At 33.7% G+C, this 27,090-nt stretch overlaps 1 protein-coding gene across 2 annotated transcripts; it reads left to right on the top strand.

Annotated features, from left to right (window-relative positions):
- The first annotated feature begins 277 nt into the window (after positions 1–277).
- Positions 278–26,824, top strand: LOC18042353. Of its 2 annotated transcripts, XM_024184513.1 has the most exons (7): positions 278–652; positions 25,025–25,169; positions 25,258–25,416; positions 25,882–25,962; positions 26,064–26,189; positions 26,285–26,386; positions 26,536–26,824. In XM_024184513.1, exons 2-7 carry the CDS (start codon positions 25,061–25,063, stop codon positions 26,610–26,612), a joined length of 654 nt encoding a protein of 217 aa, XP_024040281.1. In that variant the 5' UTR covers positions 278–652; positions 25,025–25,060; the 3' UTR covers positions 26,613–26,824. The 2 variants fall into 2 exon arrangements, with proteins under 2 accessions (XP_024040281.1, XP_006432975.1); XM_006432912.2 differs by lacking the exon at positions 278–652 and having other exon boundaries at positions 24,860–25,169.
- The last annotated feature ends 266 nt before the right edge of the window (positions 26,825–27,090 follow it).

Genomic DNA, 27,090 nt, shown 5'->3' with positions numbered 1-27,090 from the left:
TGGCACCCCTCTAACTTCTTGAAGAAATTCCAATGCGAAATGGGTCATATATTTATTTTATGAGTGGGTAGAACTGAACCGGACCTAATAAAAAAAAACTTAGTTTGTTTTGATTTTTTTATTCCCATTTGATTTTTTCTAAGTTAAAAACTGAATGGGTAAGTACCGAACCGAATCAAATGGTTTGGTTCAGGTTTTCGGATAAAAAATTATAAAATCAGTACCAAACTGAATTTAGTGGCATTTTTATAATTTTAAGAATACATATATACACACACGCACACACACACGCGCACACATATTACAGATTGCTGCAGATCCCAAAACCTAACCCTAAGTTCCTAGGTTGAAAACCATGACCTTTGCAACTGAGTCCTAGTCTACCGGCGCTACGCCGCTACCGAATCTTCATTATCACGGTGCCGCTTGCCGATAAAATGACATTTTCTTCAGTAATCACTGCCGCCTGCAGATAATGAGAGATGAACACACCTGCCAGTGATTGCTGCTTCCTTCTAGTTTGATAGCCAACAGTCTCGTTATCTCTAATTTCCACTCCACAACGGCTGCTGCTACTATTGCTGCTCCCTTCTGTCGCTTTTATTTTGCTGCTACCAAGGCGTGTATTGTAGGAAGCCAGCCAGCTAACCAGGTAATTTAACTTGCTCTGTTTTCTAATTTCATGTTAGATATTATTACTGTATTAATAATATTTAATTTTATTATTACTATCACTGGATTTTCGTTTTCATTTGTGCCATAACTAATTGTGGATTAGAGTTTATTTCTTTATATTTTTTCACTAATATTGTGTTTTAGGTTGAAAGATTGTACTCTTATTTCTTATAATATACATGAGCAAGTAAATTTATTATCAAGTGATTAATCCGAACCATTTAAGCGAATCATTAAGGCAAATCGAACCCATTGGTTCCTGTTCAATTTTTTTTTTTAAATATCTATTGTTTTTTTTTTTGAATTCCCAACCCAAACTGAAAAAAAAATTCCAGTTTAACCCGAAATCGAACCTACTCGAATCGGTGCCTACCCCTATTTTTTTTTTTTTTTATACATCTTTAAAAGCTACATAAATTTCAAAATTACCCTCATCTCTTTCCTTTTTTTTTTTTCAGTTTTAAATTCTCTTTTCTTTAACCGCACTTTTTTCTATGACATCAATTTTCTCAATATTATTACTTTAATAAAGAACAAGTAAATTCACTTTTTTCTAAATCATTTTTTTTGGCAGACTATTAAAGTCTAAAGACTACATTCACCATAAAAGGAGAAGCAACTATTGATTATAGATTTTGTGGTGACGAGTGTCAATCTGACGAAGAAATAGATTTAATTACGGGTAGGTTAATTTTCTAAGTATAAATGTGAGTTAGTTGGAAGTGAAATTTTTTTTTTTATCTTAAGATTTAAAATAAAAAGGCAGTAATGAATTAAAGATGAAAACAATACAAATGAAACACTTGAGTCTTTGGATTCATTCTCAACATTCACCATTGGCTTAGTATTTCCTTTTTAATTCCAATTAATTCATGAAATGGGTATTTTAACTCCTCATAATCCTCACTCTAATAAATATGGAATTAAGCACTCAGTGTGCCAGAGGTAATAATATTTCACAAAGTGTAGTGTCAAGAACATGTTGTGTCAGACGATAATAATCTTTCTGTCGATAATGTGGTAAGATCATCTACTAAATAGCCTAGATACATTCTGCCAATACTGAGTCAAGACTAGGGATGGCAAACAACGGGCCTGTGTTGGGCTTTTTCAAGCCCATGTCCAGGCCCACTGTTAGCTAAGCGTGCGGGCTTGGGCGGGGCCTATTGCGGGCCTGGGTCGGACTTGGGCTTTATTTATTTTAAAAAAAATTTAAATTATTGTAAATTTGAAATAAATTAATAATCAACAAATTATTACAATTATAGATAAATTAAAGAAAATGAATATTTCAAATTAAAATAATAAATAAAGCAAATAAAAGCTCATAACTTTAATTTTCTTTAATACTGAATTTTCTAATTCAAATGCTCTATTAATTAATTGACACAAAAAAAGAAAATTTAGTATCATAATTTTAGCTTTTTTGAATCATAATTAATTTATAAGTTAAGAATTTAAGTTTTCCTTTTTATTTTTAAATTACTTTTCAATTTTAATTATATTATTCTAATTTATAAAATTATTTTTTTAAAAGTAGTGGGCCTGGCTCTGTCTGGGCTTTTTTTCTTGGGCCCTTGTCCGGGCCCTTGTCCAGGCCCTCATGGGTGAGGGCCGGGCCTAAGCCCGCGGGCTTGGGTTGGCCCGGGTTTTTTTTGCCACCCCTAGTCAAGACGACTCACAAAATACTAGAGGAGATTTTTCTATCTAATTAATATGGTGCTAAGTGCTTTTTGTGTCAGACAGTAACAATCCTTTATTAGGGAGCCAGTATACCCTGCAAAATTTAGATAAGATACATTATCCGTTGATAATGAGTCAAAACAATCACATAAATCAAAGAGAAAAAGAAAGTAAATTTACCTAATTAAGCCGTTAGATCATGTTGAGGCTTCACCTTCAACCCAAATTTGAAATTAAATTAGCCACTTATAATTAAAATAGGGTAAAATGATAATTTTACTAAAATTCATAGAAAATACAAGATAAAGAAAGAATTATAGAAAATAGAGCTCAACAATAGATTCACATGTGTCAAATTAAGAGGGGAGCCCTCTATTTATAGATACAATAGATAAATCACGGCTATCGGATGAAAACAATTCAGATGTTTGGGATTGCACCAGTGACAAGCTTTGATTGGTTGGAACACATAATCAATCAATGCCACATCAGCATTTCAGTCCAATAAGATGTAGCCATGTCATTGGTTAATGCCACATTAGTATTTTTATCCAATAGCATCCAGCCACATTATCAGTCAACATCATAAATCAATCAATGTCATATCATTGGTCCAATAGGATGGTGTCACATCATTGTACCGTATATGTGAACAGTGTCGTACTTGTAAATAATGTAGTATGTGTGAACAATATCATATACGTGAAAAGTACGAATACCCTTTTATGCTCATTCTAAGGTTTTTTACCGTTCTGAGTTAAAAAATGTTATTCGTTTTGCTGTCTGACTTCTCGTTAGTCCTAAAATGGCTAAAATATTCTTGAAATACATAAAATACTTAAATTATAATAAAACACATATAATAAGAGCTTAGAGAATTTTAAAATGTAAAATTGAAAATGTTATTGAGACTTAGAGTATAAAATGACAATTTTACCCTGTATAAATATGTATTCTCCAATACTCAACAATACATATTGTAGCTTATGCATAGTAGTTACTACGTGATTGCAGCGTGATTTCTTCTTCTGGACTTGAAATTTACCGGGGAACTTCTAATTTTCAATTTTAATCTCTCTCTCTTTTATTTTTTTAAAAATATAATTGAAAATTCGGGCTTGTTAACTAGCATGAAAAATCAATAAAAAGAGAGAGAGAGAGAGAAAATCTATTTCGCCTTTTTCATTTGTTAAGATATCAAACTTCACAGAAGAAAAATTAAAGCAAGATAGAGAGAGGTTATTTGGAAAGGAAGAAGAAAAAGCTAGTTTTGGGATTAAATTAGGTTTCAAAATTACTTTGTATTGATCATTTGATTTGGGGTCTAGTAAGAAAAGTGGTTTTCTACGGAAATTAGAGATGTGCCCATAGTTTAGCTAAAAAATTAGCATATTAAGGTTTTACATTTAAATCGTTATATTTAGGCTCCATTTACTATTGTTTTTTATAAAGTTTATTTAAGTAGAGCATTTATAAGTAGACATTTTATTAAAAATTTTAAGTTATTTGGTCGTCAATGAAAGTTGTTTAAAAAATTAAAAAATTACTTTGAAAAATAAATTTTTAAAGTCATGTTAGGAATAAGTGAAATAAGACAGTAAAACAAATTAAAGATACTTTAGAAATTTAACTCTTTAAAAAAGTTCTACAACCTCTATTTCACAAAAACTTAAAATTTAAACCTTACTAGTAGATACAAAATAACATTTTTAATCCCTAAAAGTTCTACTAAAAATACAATCAAACAATAATAAAATTTCGAAAGAACTTACAACTATTGAATAAGTCATACCAAATGTGCACTTAACTCATATTATACTATAAAAAGCATTAATATTTACCCATATTTATAACTTTGTTTATTAGCTGCAAAGGAATAAAGTAGGGGTAGGCATTAACCATTTTAGTTTAGGTTTTTTAGAAACTAAACTGAACCAAACCCGATCGGTTCAACAACTTATAAACCAATGTGAACTGAAATTTAGAACCGAGCCGAGCCAAACCAATTCAATTATATGATTTGGTTCGGTTTAGTTCAGTTTGGTTCAAATTTTTGTGATTTGGTTTAAGAAATATAATTTTTTTTCTTATTTATTAGTCAAATTTTTAGACTTATCACACAAATTTGATTCTTTTTGAATCAATTCAACTATAATCACTAATAATTCATGTTTTAGGGTTATTTCCACCCAGACCCAAATATTTCGACATTTTCTACCGTGTACCCCAATGTTTCGACATTTTTCACTCCACTCCCATTTCCGTTAATTTGACCGTCATTTTTAACGGAGGTGTTTGAAATTGAAGTAAATGTCAGAAATGCCCTTATCTTGAATTGGAAAAAAATTAAATGAAATAAAATGCTAATCCAATAATTAATATTTACATTAAAAATTCTTAATTAACGGTAATTACAAAATTATTCCATCAATTAACTTATCAAATAAATTTAATTTATCATCATCAAATAATATTTAGGGTATGAACTTTCAAATTTACCCTTTGACCATGAAGGAGCACAATTTACCTTCACACGCACTTTTGATTTGTGGAGAACTTGTGACACGTGTTGAACTCGAATCCGGCGTGGTGGGTACCTGAAAAAGGCACTCCGACGCCCAAGTCAGTGTTTGATCAAGATTAGAGAAAGAAGAAAAATTGAGAAGATGAGTTTCTCTCTCTAGATATGAACAATGTTTTTTTTGGAGGCCAAAGATCCCCTCTCTCTTAGAAATAAGTGTATATTTATAGATGATGAGTGATGTGGATTTAGGGTTTTTCTTTGAACTTTCAATCGAACGACATGTGTCACCCATCATTCCTATACACGTGGAGGTGAATATGATCTAATGAATTATTCTGGCCTTGTATGTTTCCTTACTCATGTGACCTTTGGGCGTGATTTCCTTAGACTAATAGATTATGGAACTAATTCCCCCCTCTTGCCATTTTTATAAGCTCCAAAAGAATTTTTTCTTGGGTGTTATTTACCTCGGAATGGCTTGGGCTTGGGCTTGGGCTTGGGTGTTGTTTATCTCAGAATAGTTTGGGTGTTGTTTATCCCGGAATAGCTTGGGTGTTGTTTACCTCGGAACAACTTGAGTCTTGTTTACTGTTGTGCAAATTTTATTGAACTTGAAAGTGTACGAATCTATTGTAGAATAGATTAACGGTGACGAGTGTCGATCACACGAGGAGATGAATTTTAATTACGCGTAGAGTTAATTTTTGAATTGGGTGGTTGATTGGATTTGTGGTGGAAGTGATTTAAATTATCCTAGAATTTAAATGGGATTGGCGGAATTAAATTAAGGTGAAAATTATTATAATTGAAGTGCTTAGGTATCTGGATCCGGATCAACATGCACAATGGGCTAAATATTCATTATTAGTGCCAATTAAATCATGAGAGGGGAATCCACACCTTATGAACCACACTCTAATCAATATGGTGCTAAGGGCTTATCGTGCCAAATAATAATAACCTTGTACTAGGGAGCCGGTGAAATCATGGCGATATCTAGACAATGTTATTATTATTTATCGACGAAAAGTCAAAACTTCCACAATAATTAGAGGGGAAGAGAAAATAAATTTACCAAATAAAGCCCATGACACATGTTGAGACTTCACCTTCAACCCAAGTTTGAAAGAAAATTAGCTACTCATAATTGAACTAGGGGTAAAATGAAAATTTATTAAAATACGTAGAAAATACAAGATGGAGAAGGAATTACATAAAATAGAGCCCAAAAATGGATTCAGAGATATCAAATTAGGGGGGGAGACCCCCTTTTTATAGATACATTGAGTAAATCATGACCATCGGATTAAAAACAGTTTGAACGCTCAGGATTGCGCCTGTCATCAGTCAACAGTACGCGGTTTGACCACGCGGTTTGAACAGTCAACCGGCTTGAACAGTGACGCGGTTTGGTTGAAAATAATCCTGTGTATATGCATGTACTGTACGTGTGATTTTTGGTCCACTAACATGATGCCATGTCACCGATCAACAGTGTGTATAAATTTTGTCCAATAGAATCGTGACACCTCATCAGTCAATGTCACATCATCGGTCAATGTCACGTCATCGTTCCGTATGTGTGAATAGTGTCGTGAATAGTATCATGGACAATAACATGGACAATATCGTACATGTGAACAGTGATATTTTTCATTTTATACTTCTCCTAAGGTTTTTGACTGTCCTGAGTTCAAAAATTATGTTCGTTTTACCATCTGATTTCTTGTTCATTGTCAAATAACCATGATGCCCCTAAAATACATAAAATACTTCATTAAAATAAAACATACGTAATTAAATTATAAGAAGCTTAAATATATAAAAGTATGGGTGTTAGTAAGACTTGAAATGTAAAATGACAATTTTCTCCTTTATAAATATACATTTTCTAACACTCAACATTTACCTCGGAATGGCTTGGGTGTTGTTTATCCCGGAATAACTTGGGCGTTGTTTATTCCGGAATAGTTTGAGTGTTCTTTACCCCGGAATGGCTTGGGTATTATTTATCCCGGAATAGCTTGGGTCTTGTTTACCCCAGAATGGCTTGGGTGTTGTTTATCCTGGAATAACTTGAGTATTGTTTATCCTGGAATAGCTTGGGCGTTCTTTACCCCGGAATGGCGTGGGTATTGTTTATCCCGGAATAACTTGGGTGTTATTTATCCCAAAATAGCTTTGGTGTTCTTTACCTCGGAATAGCTTGGGTCTTGTTTACCCCGAAATGACTTGGGTGTTGTTTATTTCAAAATAGCTTAGGTGTTGTTTATCCCGGAATAACTTCTGTTATCTTATAAGATAGACGCGTGACATGGTTAAGTGCCTTTTGGGATATGGCACCTACACTACTCCCCCCGCGAGCGTATTTTCTTTAGAAAATACTTTGATTAGAATAAGAAGTTCTTACTTTTGTTCGAATAGCCACGTGACCTTTTTGAAAGAACTATTCCTTGGGCATTTGGATATATTTTGAGAGGAAGGTGCCAATAAATTTTTCTTTTGTTGAGTTAGGAAAAAATGAATTGTTTCCTCTGAATTGAAATTCCTAGATGAAATGTTAACTCTTTAAATTGTTCCTCTAAACCGAAGTTCCAGGAGGAGAAAGTAGTTAGTCTTTGAGTTTTTTTCCCTTGGCCTAAGGTTTCGGGAGGAAATGTCAATTTCCTTAAAAAAAAAAAAAAAATTAAAACCAAAGTTCTATGCATAAATGTGAATTTTCCGTAGGCATTCCCGTTAGTCTAGGAATGATTTACAAAAATCTTTTTTTACTCTAGAATTTTGGTTAGAAAATATTTTATGCCTTAGTTTAGAGTGATTCATTTTTGTCTTGCCTTGTATATGATTGGTCATACCTTAGTTTGGCTTTCTTTTGTTGGCTTTAGCTTTTGTTTTCCTTGGTTAACTTTTGCCTTGGTTTTTCTTTAACTTTTATTTACCTAGGTTTTCCTTAACCTTCAGTTACCTTATAGGGCATTGATATTTTCTTGGTTTTAGAAAAAATGATTTATTCCAGAGGAATATTATCATAAAAGTTTTCTCTTTGTTGGCCTAAGGATGTTTTTTCTCGTCATTAGCTTTAGGAGAAGTAAAATATTTTCCAAAAAGATATTGTTATGAAAATTTTCCTCTTTATCCGTGTAAGGGAAAAGCGAGCTATTCCAGACGAATACTGTTAAGGAGCTTTTATTCTTTATTGACTTAGGAAAAAAAAAATTTCTTTTTGTTGGGCTTCATAATTTTATTTTTTTCTTAGTAGAGGAAAAGTGACTTATTCCGAAGGAATAAATTACAGAATTTTTCTCTTGTTCAGCCTAGGTAGGGATGACAAAATAACCCTGACCCGGTCCAGACCCGTACGAACTCAGATAATCTGGACCGAATTCAACCCACACCGGATACAAAAAAATCTGGAATACGGCAACAATTTAATAAACCCTGATGTATTCGGGTCCGTATCCAGAATAGGCCAACCCGCATATTCGGAACCCGGACCCAGATGTCTTTATTCTTAATATTATATTTTTAATTTTTTTTAAATATAAATAGAAAAGCAAAAAGTCAAAAGGAAAGAGGAAACCCTAGTTTGCACTTTACAACTTTCTCTCAATACAGCCGCCACCCATTTTCTTCTTCTCTTCATCAATTCAACACAGCCCCCAACTATTGACTTGTTCGTCATCGTCATCTCGCTGCTTTGCTGCCACCGCGGCTGTGTTGATCATTATCATCATCAGCTGCCATTCAATTTGTTGATTGGTGCCAAACTAGATTCAAGTGTGGTATCAATTACCAGCCTCCAACTGTTCGAGTGGTGATCTCGCGAAGGTGCAAAGGGCTGTGTGCATGACAGCGAACTCAACTAGTATTGTTAAGGTATTTTCTCGCATTGACCACAAATTTGATTTGATGTAATGCCAAGAGGGCATAGAGAAAGGTGAGTTATTTGAAACTCGTGAGGATTTTGCAGCTTTGGAGAAGGATTATGAGGAGGTTGGTGCTGAATCTGACGAGGGTGAAAATGGATATGAGGGAGATGATCCGTGTTTGTAATTTTTTAGGCTTGTGTTCTTTTGATTGCTTCTTTGATGTAAGGTTGAATTCTAGTTGCATTGGTTCTCATTCTGCTGCTTTTACTTTTTTGGTTGGCTATGCGGCTGTGTATTTTTTTCCATTGTATCCATAGCCTGTTAGAGAATTGGAAAAGGAAAAAAAAATACAGACATCCGGGTTTGAAACCCGCAATCCAGAAACCCAAATTTTTTCGGGTTAAACCCGGTCCGGACCCAGAGATAAATTATCCGGGTTTATATCCAGATTCGGAATGCCAAATTAACATCCGGAACCGGAACGGCTAAACCCGAATCCAGCCCGAAATTTGCCATCCCTAGGCCTAGGGGAAGTTTTCCTTCTTTATTGACCTCAGAAAAAATGAGTTATTCCAAGGGAATTGTTTGGGAACTTTTTCTTATCATTGTGAAAAAGTGATCTATTCCGGAAGAATATAAGTAGGAAATTTTTCTTTCTTGGCCTAGACAAGTTTTTCTTTTCCTGCTTTGTTGGCTTAGGGAGAAGCAAACTATTCTGAGTGAATATCATTATGGAACTTTTCCTCTTAGTTGGCCTAGGGGAAGTTTTCCCTCTTTCTTAACCTAGGAAAAGTGAGTGATCCCGGAAGAATATTATCAAGAAGTTTTGTAAACCTTCTTGAAGCAGGGAAGAGCAGCACTTTCTTAGCTTAGCTTAGGCTTTTGTTTGCCTCGATTTGTTTTGTTGAACATTGGTCTTTTCTTAGCTTGGCTTGGCTTACTCTTGTGGTCTTAGTTTTTGATATACTAAATATTTAATGAGATATTACTAGAGCTAGTAAAATGAGTCATCGGGTCGTGTTCGTGTCGTGTCCAATTTAGGTCGACCCAAACCCGACCCATTTAATAATCGTGTCAAAATATTAAGACCCAAACCCGATGTTGAGTGTTAAAAAATATATATTTATAAAGGAGAAAATCGTCATTTTACACTTCAAGTTTTACTAACACCCTTATTTTTATGTATTTAAGGTTCTTGTGATTTAATTACATTTGTTTTATTTTAATTAAGTATTTTATGTATTTTAGGGGTACCATGGTCATTTCACAATGAACGAGAAATCAAACGGCAAAACAGACATCACTTTTGAACTCAAGACAGTCGAAAACCTTAGAAGGAGTATAAAATGAAAAATGTCATTGTTCACATGTACGATACTATTAACATGTACGGTATTGTCCATGTTACTGTTCACGACACTGTTCACACATACGGAACGATGACATGGCATTGACCGATGATGTGGCATTGACTGATGAGGTGTCACGATTCTATTGGACAAAATTTATATACACTGTTGATCGGTGATGTGGCAGCATGTTAATGGACTAAAAATCGCGCATACGGTACATGCATATACACAGGATTATTTTCAACCAAATCGCGTCACTGTTCAAACCGGTTGATTGTTCAAACTGCGTGGTCAAACCGCGCACTATTGACTGATGACGTGGCGCAATCCTAAGCGTCCAAACTATTTTTAATCTGATGGTCATGATTTACTCAATGTATCTATAAAAATGGGACTTCTCTCCCCTAATTTGGCATCTCTGAATCTATTTTTGGGCTCAATTTTCTATAATTCTTTCTTTATCTTGTACTTTCTATGTATTTTAATAAAATTTTCATTTTGTTCCTAGTTTAATTTTAATAAAATTTTCATTTTGTTCCTAGTTTAATTATGAGTAGCTAATTTTCTTTGAAGTTTGGGTTGAATGTGAAGTTTCAACATGTGTCATGAGCTTTATTTGGTAAATTTATTTTCTTTTCTCCTCTAATTTTTGTGGATGTTTTAGACTTTTCGTCAACAAATAATAATAATCTTGTCTAAATACATCTCTAGTTCCACCGGCTCCCTAGTATAAGGTTATTATTATTTGGCACGATAAGCCTTTAGCGCCATATTGATTAGAGTGTGGTTCATGAAGTGTGGATTCCCCTTTCATGATTTAATTGACACTAATAAAGAATATTTAACTCATAGTGCATGTTGATGTAGATCCAGATACCCAAGCGCTTCAATTATTATAATTTCCACTTTAATTTAATCATGCCATTTCAATTTAAATTTTAAGATATTCTAAATCACTTTCACCATAAATCCAACCACTCAATTAGAAAATTAATTCTATATATAATTAAAATCCACCTCCTCGTGGGATCGACACTCGTCACTATTGATCTATTCTACAATAGATTCGTGCACTTGCGAGTTCAATAAAATTTGCACAACACCCGACACAGAAAAATAATTGGGTTACCCAATAACCCACTTAATATCTATATTAAACAAAAGTGACATCAAATATTTACACATTGTCATACATACGTACATACATAATTTATCGATATTATAAAATATATATATCTACCAAAATATTACACATTTACACTATTGAGGTTTTAATTATATATATGTAAATAATATTATATATCAATATCATAAAATATACATATCTATCAATATTTTATAAATTTACACTATTTAAGCTCTAAATGTATTTAAAATTTTATAAATAAAACACTATATTTATATTCATCCTTTTAAAGAATAAAAAAAAAAAGAAAATCATCTCTAATATTTGAGTTTTTGTGACAAGAACCTGTAAATTATTTTAAAATAAAAAATATAATCGGGTTATTGATCGGGTAAATGGGTCAAGAATTTTAACCCTAACCCGACACGGAAAAAATTAGTGTCGACTCGGACTCGACCCATTTAATAATCGTGTTAAATTCGACGACCCATACCCATTTATTTGTGTCGTGTTCGTGTCGGATAATCGGGTCGTGTCAAATTTTGCCAGCTCTTGATATTACTCCCTCCTCAAACTAGTAACAATCAGGCTATTATTACTAATGTGTAACGGTAATAATTAAGTATTTATTGGTTTATGAGAAAATGAACTATTTCAAAGGAATATTAATAAAAACAATTTCTTCCTTATTGGCCTAGGAAAATTTTTCTTCTTTGTGGAAGCATGGAAAAGTGAGCTATTAACTGAAGGAATATTATTAGAGAATTTTTCTCCGTGTTGGCCTAGGAGGTTTCTCCTCTATGTCAGCCAAAGGCAAAAGTGAGCTAGTTTGAGTGAATGTTGGCCTTGGAAATTTTTTCCTTATTATTAACCTTGGAAAGTTTTTCCTCTCTGTCAGCCTAGGAGGTTTTTCCTTATTGTTGGCCTTGGAAATTTTTTCCTCTTCATTGGTCTAGGAAAATTTTCTTTCTTACTGGCCTTGGAAAGTTTTTCCTTTTTATTGGCCTATGAAATAGTGATTTATTCCAGACGAATTTCACTAGGGAAATGTTTCTCCTTGTTGCCCTAGGGAAGTTTTTTTTTTATTTTTTCTACATTGGCCTTAGGAAAAGTGAGATGTTCCGGAGGAACTTTATTAGGGAAATTTTTCTCCTTATTGGCCTAGGGAATTCTTTTTTCCCTACATTGGCCTTAGGATAAATGAGATGTTCCGGAGGAACTTTATTCGAGAAATTTTTCTCCTTATTGGCCAAGGAAATTTTTTTTTTCCTACGTTGGCCTTAGGAAAAGTGAGATGTTTCGGAAGAACTTTATTAGGGAAAATTTTCTCCTTATTGGCCTAGGAAATTTTTTTTTTTTTTACATTTGGCCTTAGGAAAAGTGAGATGTTCCGGAGGAGTTTTATTAGGAAAATTTTTCTCCTCATTGACTTATGGATTTTTTTTTCTACATTGGCCTTAGGAAAAGTGAGATGTTCTGGAGGAACTTTATTAGGGAAATTTTTCTCCTTATTGGCCTAAGGATTTTGTTTTTCCTACATTGGCCTTAGGAAAAATGAGATGTTCCGGAGGAACTTTATTAGGGAAATTTTTCTCCTTATTGACCTAGAAAATTTTGTTTTCCTACATTGGCCTTAGGAAAAATGAGATGTTCCGGAGGAACTTTAATAGGGAAAATTTTCTCCTTATTAGCCTAGGAAATTTTTTTTTTCTACATTTGGCCTTAGGAAAAGTGAGATGTTCCGGAGGAATTTTATTAGGAAAATTTTTCTCCTTATTGACTTATGGATTTTTTTTTCTACATTGCCCTTAGGAAAAGTGAGATGTTCTGGAGGAACTTTATTAGGGAAATTTTTCTCCTTATTGGCCTAAGGATTTTGTTTTTCCTACATTGGCCTTAGGAAAAATGAGATGTTCCGGAGGAACTTTATTAGGGAAATTTTTCTCCTTATTAACCTAGAAAATTTTGTTTTCCTACATTGGCCTTGGGAAAAGTGAGATGTATAAATATGAATGTTTATGCATGCGAATGCTTATTAGTGTAGTGCATGAGTCATTTGAAATTATGGAATAGTTTTTACATTTTCTTATCAATGATTTGGGTACATAAGTTGTACATTATCAATTGGATCAATATTCTCAAGAGTTGAAATCATTCATATATCCATACCAGCTAAAACGAAATGTTCCTCTTTTACAAGCTATTAATCTAAATAAACATTTAGATTAGTTCAGAATATGACTTAAATGGACTTTAGGTTTTTTTTTTCCTAGGTGGCTACTATCATGCCATCATTTGCTGTGGAAGTCACCTAGAAATTTATTCTGGAGTCTCCTTAGGATCTTTTGAATTCCCTTTTATAGGCAATCTTAGAATCTTTGTTCCTCATTATTATCAGTTCCTATGTGCCTTTTTGAGTTTATTTTGTGTGGATTCCGACCCTCTCTTTTGGTGAGCAATTTGCCTCTTTGATTGTTTTCAATTTTTCCGGGCTACTCTTTTGGTTGTTGCTCAAGGGCAGGCATTATTTGCTGTGGAAGACATCTAGAAATACTTTTTAGAGTTCCCTTAGGATCTTTTGAATTCCCTTCCATACGCTTTTTTGGAACCTCCGTTCCTCATCATAATCAACTCCTTATATTCCTTTTTGGGTTTATTTTATGTGGGTTCCGACCCTCACTTTTGGTGGCCATTTTCCTTTTCCCCATTTTTAGTTTTTTTGGGATTACTTTTTGATAGTTGCTCCAACACATGCAATTTCGCCTTTAATTTTTGGTTTTCCATAGTTTCCACTTCCTTCCGGAATCAACATCTAACATTATGAAATTTACAAATAATTGAAGAGTAAATGCGGAAATGTAAATGTTAGATGCGTAAAGATAATCGTTAGTTGCATATTATGTCAGGAAAGTGAGATGTATAAATATGAATGTTTATGCATGCGAATGCTTATTAGTGTAGTGCATGAGTCATTTGAAACTATGGAATATTTTTTACATTTTCTTATCAATGATTTGGGTACATAAGTTGTACATTATCAATTGGATCAATATTCTCAAAAGTTGAAATCATTCATATATCCATACTAGCTAAAACAAAATGTTCCTCTTTTACAAGCTATTAATCTAAATAAGCATTTAGATTAGTTCAGAATATGACTTAAATGGACTTTAGGTTTTTTTTTTCCTAGGTGGCTACTATCATGCCATCATTTGCTGTGAAAGTCACCTAGAAATTTATTCTGGAGTCTCCTTAGGATCTTTTGAAATCCCTTTTATAGGCAATCTTAGAATCTCTGTTCCTCATTACTATCAGTTCCTATGTGCCTTTTTGAGTTTATTTTGTGTGGATTCCGACCCTCTCTTTTAGTGAGCAATTTGCCTCTTTGATTGTTTTTAACTTTTCCGGGCTACTCTTTTGGTTGTTGCGCAAGGGCAGACATTATTTGCTGTGGAAGACATCTAGAAATACTTTTTAGAGTTCTCTTAGGATCATTTGAATTCCCTTCCATACGCTTTTTTGGAACATTCGTTCCTCATCATAATCAACTCCTTATATTCCTTTTTGGGTTTATTTTATGTGGGTTCCGACCCTCACTTTTGGTGGCCATTTTCCTTTTCCCCATTTTTAGTTTTTTTGGGATTACTTTTTGATAGTTGCTCCAACACAGGCAATTTCGCCTTTAATTTTTAGTTTTCCATAATTTCCATTTCCTTCCGGAATCAACATCTAACATTATGAAATTTACAAATAATTGAAGAGTAAATGCGGAAATGTAAATGTTAAATGCGTAAAGATAATCGTTAGTTGCATATTATGTCAGGAAAGTGAGATGTATAAATATGAATGTTTATGCATGCGAATGCTTATTAGTGTAGTGCATGAGTCATTTGAAACTATGGAATATTTTTTACATTTTCTTATCAATGATTTGGGTACATAAGTTGTACATTATCAATTGGATCAATATTCTCAAGAGTTGAAATCATTCATATATCCATACTAGCTAAAACGAAATGTTCCTCTTTTACAAGCTATTAATCTAAATAAGCATTTAGATTAGTTCAGAATATGACTTAAATGGACTTTAGGTTTTTTTTTTCCTAGGTGGCTACTATCATGCCATCATTTGCTGTGGAAGTCACCTAGAAATTTATTCTGGAGTCTCCTTAGGATCTTTTGAAATCCCTTTTATAGGCAATCTTAGAATCTCTGTTCCTCATTACTATCAGTTCCTATGTGCCTTTTTGAGTTTATTTTGTGTGGATTCCGACCCTCTCTTTTGGTGAGCAATTTGCCTCTTTGATTGTTTTCAATTTTTCCGGGCTACTCTTTTGGTTGTTGCTCAAGGGCAGGCATTATTTGCTGTGGAAGACATCTAGAAATACTTTTTAGAGTTCCCTTAGGATCTTTTGAATTCCCTTCCATACGCTTTTTTGGAACCTCCGTTCCTCATCATAATCAACTCCTTATATTCCTTTTTGGGTTTATTTTATGTGGGTTCCGACCCTCACTTTTGGTGGCCATTTTCCTTTTCCCCATTTTTAGTTTTTTTGGGATTACTTTTTGATAGTTGCTCCAACACAGGCAATTTCGCCTTTAATTTTTGGTTTTCCATAGTTTCCACTTCCTTCCGGAATCAACATCTAACATTATGAAATTTACAAATAATTGAAGAGTAAATGCGGAAATGTAAATGTTAAATGCGTAAAGATAATCGTTAGTTGCATATTATGTCAGGAAAGTGAGATGTATAAATATGAATGTTTATGCATGCGAATGCTTATTAGTGTAGTGCATGAGTCATTTGAAACTATGGAATATTTTTTACATTTTCTTATCAATGATTTGGGTACATAAGTTGTACATTATCAATTGGATCAATATTCTCAAGAGTTGAAATCATTCATATATCCATACTAGCTAAAACGAAATGTTCCTCTTTTACAAGCTATTAATCTAAATAAGCATTTAGATTAGTTCAGAATATGACTTAAATGGACTTTAGGTTTTTTTTTTCCTAGGTGGCTACTATCATGCCATCATTTGCTGTGGAAGTCACCTAGAAATTTATTCTGGAGTCTCCTTAGGATCTTTTGAAATCCCTTTTATAGGCAATCTTAGAATCTCTGTTCCTCATTACTATCAGTTCCTATGTGCCTTTTTGAGTTTATTTTGTGTGGATTTCGACCCTCTCTTTTAGTGAGCAATTTGCCTCTTTGATTGTTTTTAACTTTTCCGGGCTACTCTTTTGGTTGTTGCTCAAGGGCAGGCATTATTTGCTGTGGAAAACATCTAGAAATACTTTTTATAGTTCTCTTAGGATCTTTTGAACTCCCTTCCATACACTTTTTTGGAACCTTCGTTCCTCATCATAATCAACTCCTTATATTCCTTTTTGGGTTTATTTTATGTGGGTTCCGACCCTCACTTTTGGTGGCCATTTTCCTTTTCCCCATTTTTAGTTTTTTTGGGATTACTTTTTGATAGTTGCTCCAACACAGGCAATTTCGCCTTTAATTTTTAGTTTTCCATAGTTTCCACTTCCTTCCGGAATCAACATCTAACATTATGAAATTTATAAATAATTGAAGAGTAAATGCGGAAATGTAAATGTTAGATGCGTAAAGATAATCGTTAGTTGCATATTATGTCAGGAAAGTGAGATGTATAAATATGAATGTTTATGCATGCGAATGCTTATTAGTGTAGTGCATGAGTCATTTGAAACTATGGAATATTTTTTACATTTTCTTATCAATGATTTGGGTACATAAGTTGTAAATTATCAATTGGATCAATATTCTCAAAAGTTGAAATCATTCATATATCCATACTAGCTAAAACAAAATGTTCCTCTTTTACAAGCTATTAATCTAAATAAGCATTTACATTAGTTCAGAATATGACTTAAATGGACTTTAGGTTTTTTTTTTTCTAGGTGGCTACTATCATGCCATCATTTGCTGTGGAAGTCACCTAGAAATTTATTCTGGAGTCTCCTTAGGATCTTTTGAATTCCCTTTTATAGGCAATCTTAGAATCTCTGTTCCTCATTACTATCAGTTCCTATGTGCCTTTTTGAGTTTATTTTGTGTGGATTCCGACCCTCTCTTTTAGTGAGCAATTTGCCTCTTTGATTGTTTTTAACTTTTCCGGGCTACTCTTTTGGTTGTTGCTCTAGGGCAGGCATTATTTGCTGTGGAAAACATCTAGAAATACTTTTTATAGTTCTCTTAGGATCTTTTGAACTCCCTTCCATACACTTTTTTGGAACCTTCGTTCCTCATCATAATCAACTCCTTATATTCCTTTTTGGGTTTATTTTATGTGGATTCTGACCCTCACTTTTTGTGGTCATTTTCCTTTTCCCCATTTTTAGTTTTTTTGGGATTACTTTTTGATAGTTGCTCCAACACAGGCAATTTCGCCTTTAATTTTTGGTTTTCCATAGTTTCCACTTCCTTCCGGAATCAACATCTAACATTATGAAATTTACAAATAATTGAAGAGTAAATGCGGAAATGTAAATGTTAAATGCGTAAAGATAATTGTTAGTTGCATATTATGTCAAGAAAGTGAGATGTATAAATATGAATGTTTATGCATGCGAATGCTTATTAGTGTAGTGCATGAGTCATTTGAAACTATGGAATATTTTTTACATTTTCTTATCAATGATTTGGGTACATAAGTTGTACATTATCAATTGGATCAATATTCTCAAAATTTGAAATCATTCATATATCCATGCTAGCTAAAACGAAATGTTCCTCTTTTACAAGCTATTAATCTAAATAAGCATTTAGATTAGTTCAGAATATGACTTAAATGGACTTTAGGTTTTTTTTTTCCTAGGTGGCTACTATCATGCCATCATTTGCTGTGGAAGTCACCTAGAAATTTATTCTGGAGTCTCCTTAGGATCTTTTGAATTCCCTTTTATAGGCAATCTTAGAATCTCTGTTCCTCATTATTATCAGTTCCTATGTGCCTTTTTGAGTTTATTTTGTGTGGATTCCGACCCTCTCTTTTAGTGAGCAATTTGCCTCTTTGATTGTTTTTAACTTTTCCGGGCTACTCTTTTGGTTGTTGCGCAAGGGCAGACATTATTTGCTGTGGAAGACATCTAGAAATACTTTTTAGAGTTCTCTTAGGATCATTTGAATTCCCTTCCATACGCTTTTTTGGAACATTCGTTCCTCATCATAATCAACTCCTTATATTCCTTTTTGGGTTTATTTTATGTGGGTTCCGACCCTCACTTTTGGTGGCCATTTTCCTTTTCCCCATTTTTAGTTTTTTTGGGATTACTTTTTGATAGTTGCTCCAACACAGGCAATTTCGCCTTTAATTTTTAGTTTTCCATAATTTCCACTTCCTTCCGGAATCAACATCTAACATTATGAAATTTACAAATAATTGAAGAGTAAATGCGGAAATGTAAATGTTAGATGCGTAAAGATAATCGTTAGTTGCATATTATGTCAGGAAAGTGAGATGTATAAATATGAATGTTTATGCATGCGAATGCTTATTAGTGTAGTGCATGAGTCATTTGAAACTATGGAATATTTTTTACATTTTCTTATCAATGATTTGGGTACATAAGTTGTACATTATCAATTGGATCAATATTCTCAAGAGTTGAAATCATTCATATATCCATACTAGCTAAAACGAAATGTTCCTCTTTTACAAGCTATTAATCTAAATAAGCATTTAGATTAGTTCAGAATATGACTTAAATGGACTTTAGGTTTTTTTTTCCTAGGTGGCTACTATCATGCCATCATTTGCTGTGGAAGTCACCTAGAAATTTATTCTGGAGTCTCCTTAGGATCTTTTGAATTCCCTTTTATAGGCAATCTTAGAATCTCTGTTCCTCATTATTATAAGTTCCTATGTGCCTTTTTGAGTTTATTTTGTGTGGATTCCGACCCTCTCTTTTAGTGAGCAATTTGCCTCTTTGATTGTTTTTAACTTTTCCGGGCTACTCTTTTGGTTGTTGCTCAAGGGCAGACATTATTTGCTGTGGAAGACATCTAGAAATACTTTTTAGAGTTCCCTTAGGATCTTTTGAATTCCCTTCCATACGCTTTTTTGGAACCTCCGTTCCTCATCATAATCAACTCCTTATATTCCTTTTTGGGTTTATTTTATGTGGGTTCCGACCCTCACTTTTGGTGGCCATTTTCCTTTTCCCCATTTTTAGTTTTTTTTGGATTACTTTTTGATAGTTGCTCCAACACATGCAATTTCGCCTTTAATTTTTGGTTTTCCATAGTTTCCACTTCCTTCCGGAATCAACATCTAACATTATGAAATTTACAAATAATTGAAGAGTAAATGCGGAAATGTAAATGTTAGATGCGTAAAGATAATTGTTAGTTGCATATTATGTCAGGAAAGTGAGATGTATAAATATGAATGTTTATGCATGCGAATGCTTATTAGTGTAGTGCATGAGTCATTTGAAACTATGGAATATTTTTTACATTTTCTTATCAATGATTTGGGTACATAAGTTGTACATTATCAATTGGATCAATATTCTCAAAAGTTGAAATCATTCATATATCCATACTAGCTAAAACAAAATGTTCCTCTTTTACAAGCTATTAATCTAAATAAGCATTTAGATTAGTTCAGAATATGACTTAAATGGACTTTAGGTTTTTTTTTCCTAGGTGGCTACTATCATGCCATCATTTGCTGTGGAAGTCACCTAGAAATTTATTCTGGAGTCTCCTTAGGATCTTTTGAAATCCCTTTTATAGGCAATCTTAGAATCTCTGTTCCTCATTACTATCAGTTCCTATGTGCCTTTTTGAGTTTATTTTGTGTGGATTTCGACCCTCTCTTTTAGTGAGCAATTTGCCTCTTTGATTGTTTTTAACTTTTCCGGGCTACTCTTTTGGTTGTTGCTCAAGGGCAGGCATTATTTGCTGTGGAAAACATCTAGAAATACTTTTTATAGTTCTCTTAGGATCTTTTGAACTCCCTTCCATACACTTTTTTGGAACCTTCGTTCCTCATCATAATCAACTCCTTATATTCCTTTTTGGGTTTATTTTATGTGGATTCCGACCCTCACTTTTGGTGGCCATTTTCCTTTTCCCCATTTTTAGTTTTTTTGGGATTACTTTTTGATAGTTGTTCCAACACAGGCAATTTCGCCTTTAATTTTTGGTTTTCCATAGTTTCCATTTCCTTCCGGAATCAACATCTAACATTATGAAATTTACAAATAATTGAAGAGTAAATGCGGAAATGTAAATGTTAGATGCGTAAAGATAATCGTTAGTTGCATATTATGTCAGGAAAGTTAGGTTAATCCACGTCAGCATAGTATCCATTTATTGATTCCCCTTCAGGAGGTGAATGTTTGGGTTTGCCTTAGCCTCGTACGTGTGTAAGTCAAGTAAAGTCAAGAATGACATAAGAAAATTGAAAATAGAATGTGTTAAAATGGTAGATGCGAAATTATAGTTGTCAGATTAAAACATGGAGTTATGTTGATCCACATCGGCTTAATATCCTTCATACATTCCTCCTGGTAAGGTGGATGCTTAGGTTTTCCTTAGCCTCACTTGTGGAAAAATAAAGAAGTATCACGGAATAAATAGAATGGCAGGAATATACATAAGGTAGCATAGTTGTTAGAAAATTAACATAATTAAAAAGAAAGTGAAGATAAATAAAATAAAAAGATAGATTGGTCTTGGGTTTAGTTGTATAAAGTATTTTAACCCTCTCTAACCATTGTTTGCCTTTTTTTTTTTTTGGTCAAAGTTTATGTTGATCAAGTGGGTTCTTCATCTTCTTTAGTCTTTCTCTTTCTTTTTCCAGAAGGCATTTCAAGGAGGAACCTCCATTTTTACTCTTGAATTTTTGGCTTTAATGTCTTTTTAAGCATGTTTGAGGTTTGAGTCTCACACATAAACCCATTTTTCGTAAGCATGTGTGAGTATTCACCTCTTTTTTCAATCATGCACAACCAAATCTAAGCTAAAAATATGGTGGCAAGGTAGTGTTCATGTGGGTTTTAGTGAGAGAAAACGTATTTCAGCCAACTTTTCCCCACAGACGGCGCCAATGAAGGAGCACGAATTTACCTTCACACGTACTTTTGATTTGTGGAGAACTTGTGACACATGTTGAACTCGAATCCGGCGCGGTGTGTACCTCCGACGCCCAAGTTAGTGTTTGATCAAGATTAGAGAAAAAAAAAATTGAGAAGATGAGTTTCTCTCTCTAGATATGAACAATGTTTTTTTTAAAGGCCAAAGATCCCCTCTCTTTTAGAAATAAGTGTGTATTTATAGATGATGAGTGATGTGGATTTAGGGTTTTTCTTTGAACCTTCAATCGAACGACATGTGTCACACATCATTCCTATACACGTGGATGTGAATATGATCTAAGGAATTATTTCGGCCTTGTATGTTTCCTTACTCATGTGACCTTTCGGCGTGATTTCCTTAGACTAATAGATTACAGAACTAATTCCCCCCTCTTGCCATTTTTATAAGCTCCGGAAGAATTTTCCATGGGTGTTATTTACCTCGGAATGGCTTGGGCTTGGGTGTTGTTTATCTCGGAATAGTTTGGGTGTTGTTTATCCCGGAATAGCTTGGGTGTTATTTACCCCGGAATAGCTTGGGTCTTGTTTACCTCGGAATGACTTGGGTGTTGTTTATCCCTGAATAACTTGAGTGTTGTTTATCCCGGAATAGCTTGGGTGTTGTTTACTCCGGAATAGCTTGGGTGTTGTTTACCCCGGAATGGCTTGGGTGTTGTTTATCCTAGAATAACTTGAGTGTTGTTTATCCCGGAATAACTCGGGTGTTCTTTACCCTAGAATGGCTTGGGTGTTGTTTATCCCGGAATAACTTAGGTGTTATTTATCCCGGAATAGCTTGGGTGTTCTTTACCCCGGAATGACTTGGGTGTTGTTTATCCCGGAATAACTTGGGTGTTATTTATCCCGAAATAGGTTGGGTGTTTTTTACCCCGGAATAGTTTGGGTCTTGTTTATCCCGAATGACTTGGGTATTGTTTATCTCGGAATAACTTGTGTGTTGTTTATCCTGGAATAGCTTCTGTTATCTTATAAGATAGACACGTGGCATGGTTAGGTGCCTTTTGGGATATGGCACCTACAGACCATTAGAATAAACGGTCAAATTAACAGATTTAGGTGCAGGGTGAAAATTGTTGAAGTATTTAGGGGCGCAGCGGAAAATATTGAAACATCTGGGGGCAGGGCGGAATTGATATGTGGATGTGTATATTTGTGTGTATTCTTTTTTTTTTTTTAACACTAAATTGATTCGATTCAATTCAAATAAAAAAATCAGTCGGTTCTTATTTTCTTAACCATTCAATTTTTACTGTACGAACCAAATACCCACCCTTAAAATACAGTAACAAATAAAGTTTTATTAGTGTCTTTCAGCTGCCTATATATCAAGCCTTCTAAATCCCTGCTATAAATTGTATTCTTTTGCTTCTTTTATAAAAGTTTGCTTTCCGATGTCTTTATATAGGATCAGGCTACGGTGCAACTGTGGCACCGTGCCACAGTTGCATCTAGCTGTTGGATGCAGTTGGAGTGGTGGGGTCCACTGGCATCCAACGGTTAGATGCAACTGTGGCACGGTGCCACAGTTGCACCTAAGGTTCCCCCCTTTACATAATCAGATAATCGACGTATATGTCATAATCTTCTATATTTCTTTTTTTATTAATTCTTTTAGAAGAAAATTTATTCAATTATATATGTAGTGAAGGGATTGCATGAAATTTGTTTAGAAGTGTACGAAAGATTTTTTAAGTAGAATCAAGATTAAAAAAAAAACATTTATTAAAAAAAAATGTTTAAAGTGCACGGTTTGACTTAAGTTAATTTGTTAAGAGAATTTTGAATTAATTAATTACATACCAACAAATTCTGAGAACAAAGCTTCAATAAAACATCAAGTTTCCTAAATTGGATTCTAATGACTTCGTTGCAAATCTATAAGCCCGTGTTGAGTTTTACAATTACTATTATCTATTGCGTGTAAAGATTCAAAGACTCTCGACAAGTCCATTAATGTTAGCTTTATATCATGTCCGGTTGTAATTGTCAAGATTTTGTCTTTAATAATAATGTTGAACCTATGCTTCTGGTCAAGTAATATCAGAGTTAATGTCCAAACCTCTCAACTACAAATTGTATTTCAATTTCAGTTTCTTATCTCACTTTTGACCTCTCATAGTTTTGGACCCATTTATGAGTTATTGTCTCACGTCTCGGTTTATGTTTCATATGTGAAGGGGTTTCATTAAGACTTGTCTTTAATACTAATGTTAAAACTTTTATCTATTAAACTTTGAGTTAAACAACTTATTTAAACACATTTAAAAGAATAATCAACCAAAAAAAGCTCAATAATAATAGAAATAATGAGAATTTTAACGAGACATCATTTCATTTTACAAATTAATTATTTTATTTTCCAAACCCTTCTCCTTCCCATATGTAAAGGAGGTGGCGGATCCTAGAAGAGATCAAGGTTAAACACAAATGACAAGAGAAAAAAAAAAAAAAAAACAATTTGTAAATTTCACTTTCAATTTACAGAGACGTGGAATAGAAGTAAACCAAATCTGTGAAATAAATCAAGTTTATAAAATACTTGTTACAAGTCAAGGTAATCAATATTCTAGTCTTAATGTTTTTTTTTCTTTTTTTAATGATGTTTATAAGTCTTTTCTTTGACTTACGCTTCCAATCTTGACAGCAACACCCTTACGTAGAAGAGCTGTTGCTTCTAATTTTTTTTGTAATAAGGTAGCTCTCGTCTCTATTATAAAATCTGATTATGTTGGATTTTATACGCTTCTCAAATTCTGCTTTGATCTCTACCTTCAAAAATCCAGAAGCACTTCCAGTTTTGTGATTCCCTTGTGGACAAACTAAAATGTTCTAGCAAATCAGCTGAAGGGAGTATTTTCGGGAAGAAACAAATCTCAGATATTTTGTTCCCGAACCATCATTTTTGCTTGCTTGCTTGCATTAGTTAAACACTTCAACAAGTAAATTGGAAAGTGCTTCTACAGAAAAAAAAAAAAAAAAAAAACAATAAGTCAACACTCTAATAATATTAGATTGCTTATGAGCTTTCATAATGGGTCCACAAAGAGACAAGATCTAAGAACTTGGGCATTAACATAAATGGAGAAACTAGAAAATATTCCACATGGCACTTTCCTTTTATATTTCTTAGGAATTGCAAACTTTTATGACCAGCAGACAAGGTCAGCAATATATACATTAGCAGCTTACAGAGCAAAATTATCCATTCTGCCCTTCACCAACTAGTAAAAAGGAAACGATTCTCTTTTACACCAACCCCAGAAGGGCAAATTTCTTTAATTTGTAATCCTGAGAATGGAAGCGATAGATATGTTGAAAAGAAAAATCTGAGATGGAAAATTCGTTAATTTCTGTTTGTACGAATGGTACGTGTTGAAAAAATATAGGTATACGCTTCTAGATAAGGGTGAAAAAAAGTCCATAACATTAGCCATGTTGACATGTTCAATCTACAACACATCAAATATTAAACCAATGAAATTATTTTCAAGGAAGAAAGAGTTCTTTTTATCAACTGAAACCCGTAGAAGCTTCTACCAATCAAACCTTTACTGTTGATCCATGACCAAGTTGATAATCATCCTCGAAATCTCGTGTTTGTGTATAAATAAATATATCCAACGACTCCATTTCACATCTTCTTCACAGTCTCCCTCTTTCCTTACCATCTAAGAAAAAGAAAAGATGGCTGCTTTCAAACCCATGGCTTTTCTAGCCCTGCTAGTGGTGTTGCTACCCACGACTGCTCTTGGAGATCTTGATGACTTGGCTCCTGCTCTTTCTCCTTTCTTTGGTACGCCAGTCTCTTTCTCTATCTGATAAGCATACATAGATAGACATGCTTATATGCATATATTTTGGTGTTTTTTTGTGAATTACAGATAAGATGTGTGAAAAGGTAGATTGTGGAAAGGGTAAATGCAGAGCAGATATGACACATCCGTTTAACTTCAGATGCGAATGTGAACCTGGTTGGAAGAAAACAAAGGACAATGATGAAGACAATGATCACTCGTTCCTCCCCTGCATAATTCCAGACTGTAAGCTCTTTCTTGTGATTATTGTACTAAATTTTTGGATTCCTTTTCTATATATAGGAAGTGATTTTCCCATGGCAAAAGGGTAGAAGGCAAGCATGGGGTGATGAACATTAACAAAAAGATTATTTTGAGAATAAACATAAGAAGGAAGAAAAAAAAGAAAACACCAAACAAAATGTTATTTATGACACATATGCAAGTGCTCACTCGCAAATAGAGAACCTATATGAAAGGCAATATCTTTGTCGAACATCAAATCATCCCTGCCACCATTATCAACTGTAAACAATGTCATAAACAAAAATTAAACCAGTTCAGATGATGTTCTTCTTTAATAAATTACCCCTTGGAAGTTTTATAGTCTGATTTTAACAGAACGAAAAGCTTACGGGCCTATTACAGAGATGAAAGCTTTTAGTTTTAGCAACGAGGTAACGTTGGTTTGTTTCTTTTTATTTTGTCCAGGTACTCTTCACTATGATAGCTGCCACACAGCTCCACCACCGGATCCTGATAAAGTTCCTCACAATATCTCTGTCTTTGAACGTAATCCCCATAAACAAACCTCTATTATCATTATCATTCTCACTTTTCTTTATTGGTTTTCATGTTTCTGATTTTATTTGTGTTGATTTGTATTCATATAGCTTGCTCTTGGATCTACTGTGGAGAAGGAACATGCAGAAACACATCAAATTATAAACACACATGCGAATGCAAACCTGGGTTCAATAATCTTCTCAACACATCTTACTTTCCGTGCTTCAGCAATTGTAAGACAAAACAGACATCTTTTTCATAACAATTGTTATAATTACGCAATAACTACTTTGAAAAACTAACTTAAGGAATGGATTTTAATTTCAAGGTACCCTGGGAGCTGACTGTGAAAAACTTGGAATTAGATCTTCAGATTCACAAACAACTTCAAGTAATAATGAGACAATTTCGAGAGATGATGAGAATCAGGGTGAGATGAGTTGCACAAAAAGACCAATACTGTTTCTCACTATTTTTTTTTGTTAATATTTCTGTCAAATCTTGTTCAACCTTATCCATAGCCAAGGCACACCTAATGGTCAACTTCTAATGCTTTTCTTTTTGCTTTATTTCTTTCAGCTATCTCATTTCAGCCAGGAAAGTTCCATTGGATGAGCATACTGATTATGTCCATGGTGATTGCTATATGGAAATAAGACACAAAGCCAGGAATTGAGATCTAGGCTCACCAGACCTTAGTTCCATTATTAAGAAACTATCATACTTAGATATATCTTCATTTGATGCATTGTTGTTTAATTCTTCTCCCCGATTCATGTGTAGAAGTTTAGTTTGTATCAATAAGCTGGGCCTGGATGGAGGATGATCATTGTATACAGAATCCTACAGAATAAATGTTTTGGGTATATATGATTGTTTTAATGATTGATTTATCATTGGTTGAGTTTTCTTTTTCTTTCTGTTCATAAATTAAACTAACTGCATCAAAAGAAATCAAGAGTGAGGTAACTTTCAACAGGAAAGAATAATTTAATAAAACTCCATATAACTAGTCTGAAGCAATTTGATACTAGTACAGGCAAATGATCCAAAGTGAAGCTAGAAGCCTTATTTCTGCTGAAATTAACAAAAGGCAATGCAATTTTGAAAGTGAAGTATCAAACAGAAGCTATA

Source organism: Citrus clementina, unplaced genomic scaffold (assembly GCF_000493195.1).
Source record: "Citrus clementina cultivar Clemenules unplaced genomic scaffold, Citrus_clementina_v1.0 scaffold_5, whole genome shotgun sequence".
Taxonomy (NCBI): domain Eukaryota; kingdom Viridiplantae; phylum Streptophyta; class Magnoliopsida; order Sapindales; family Rutaceae; genus Citrus; species Citrus x clementina.
Note: the sequence above shows the minus strand (reverse complement) of the source record. Positions and strands in the feature narration are given on the sequence as shown.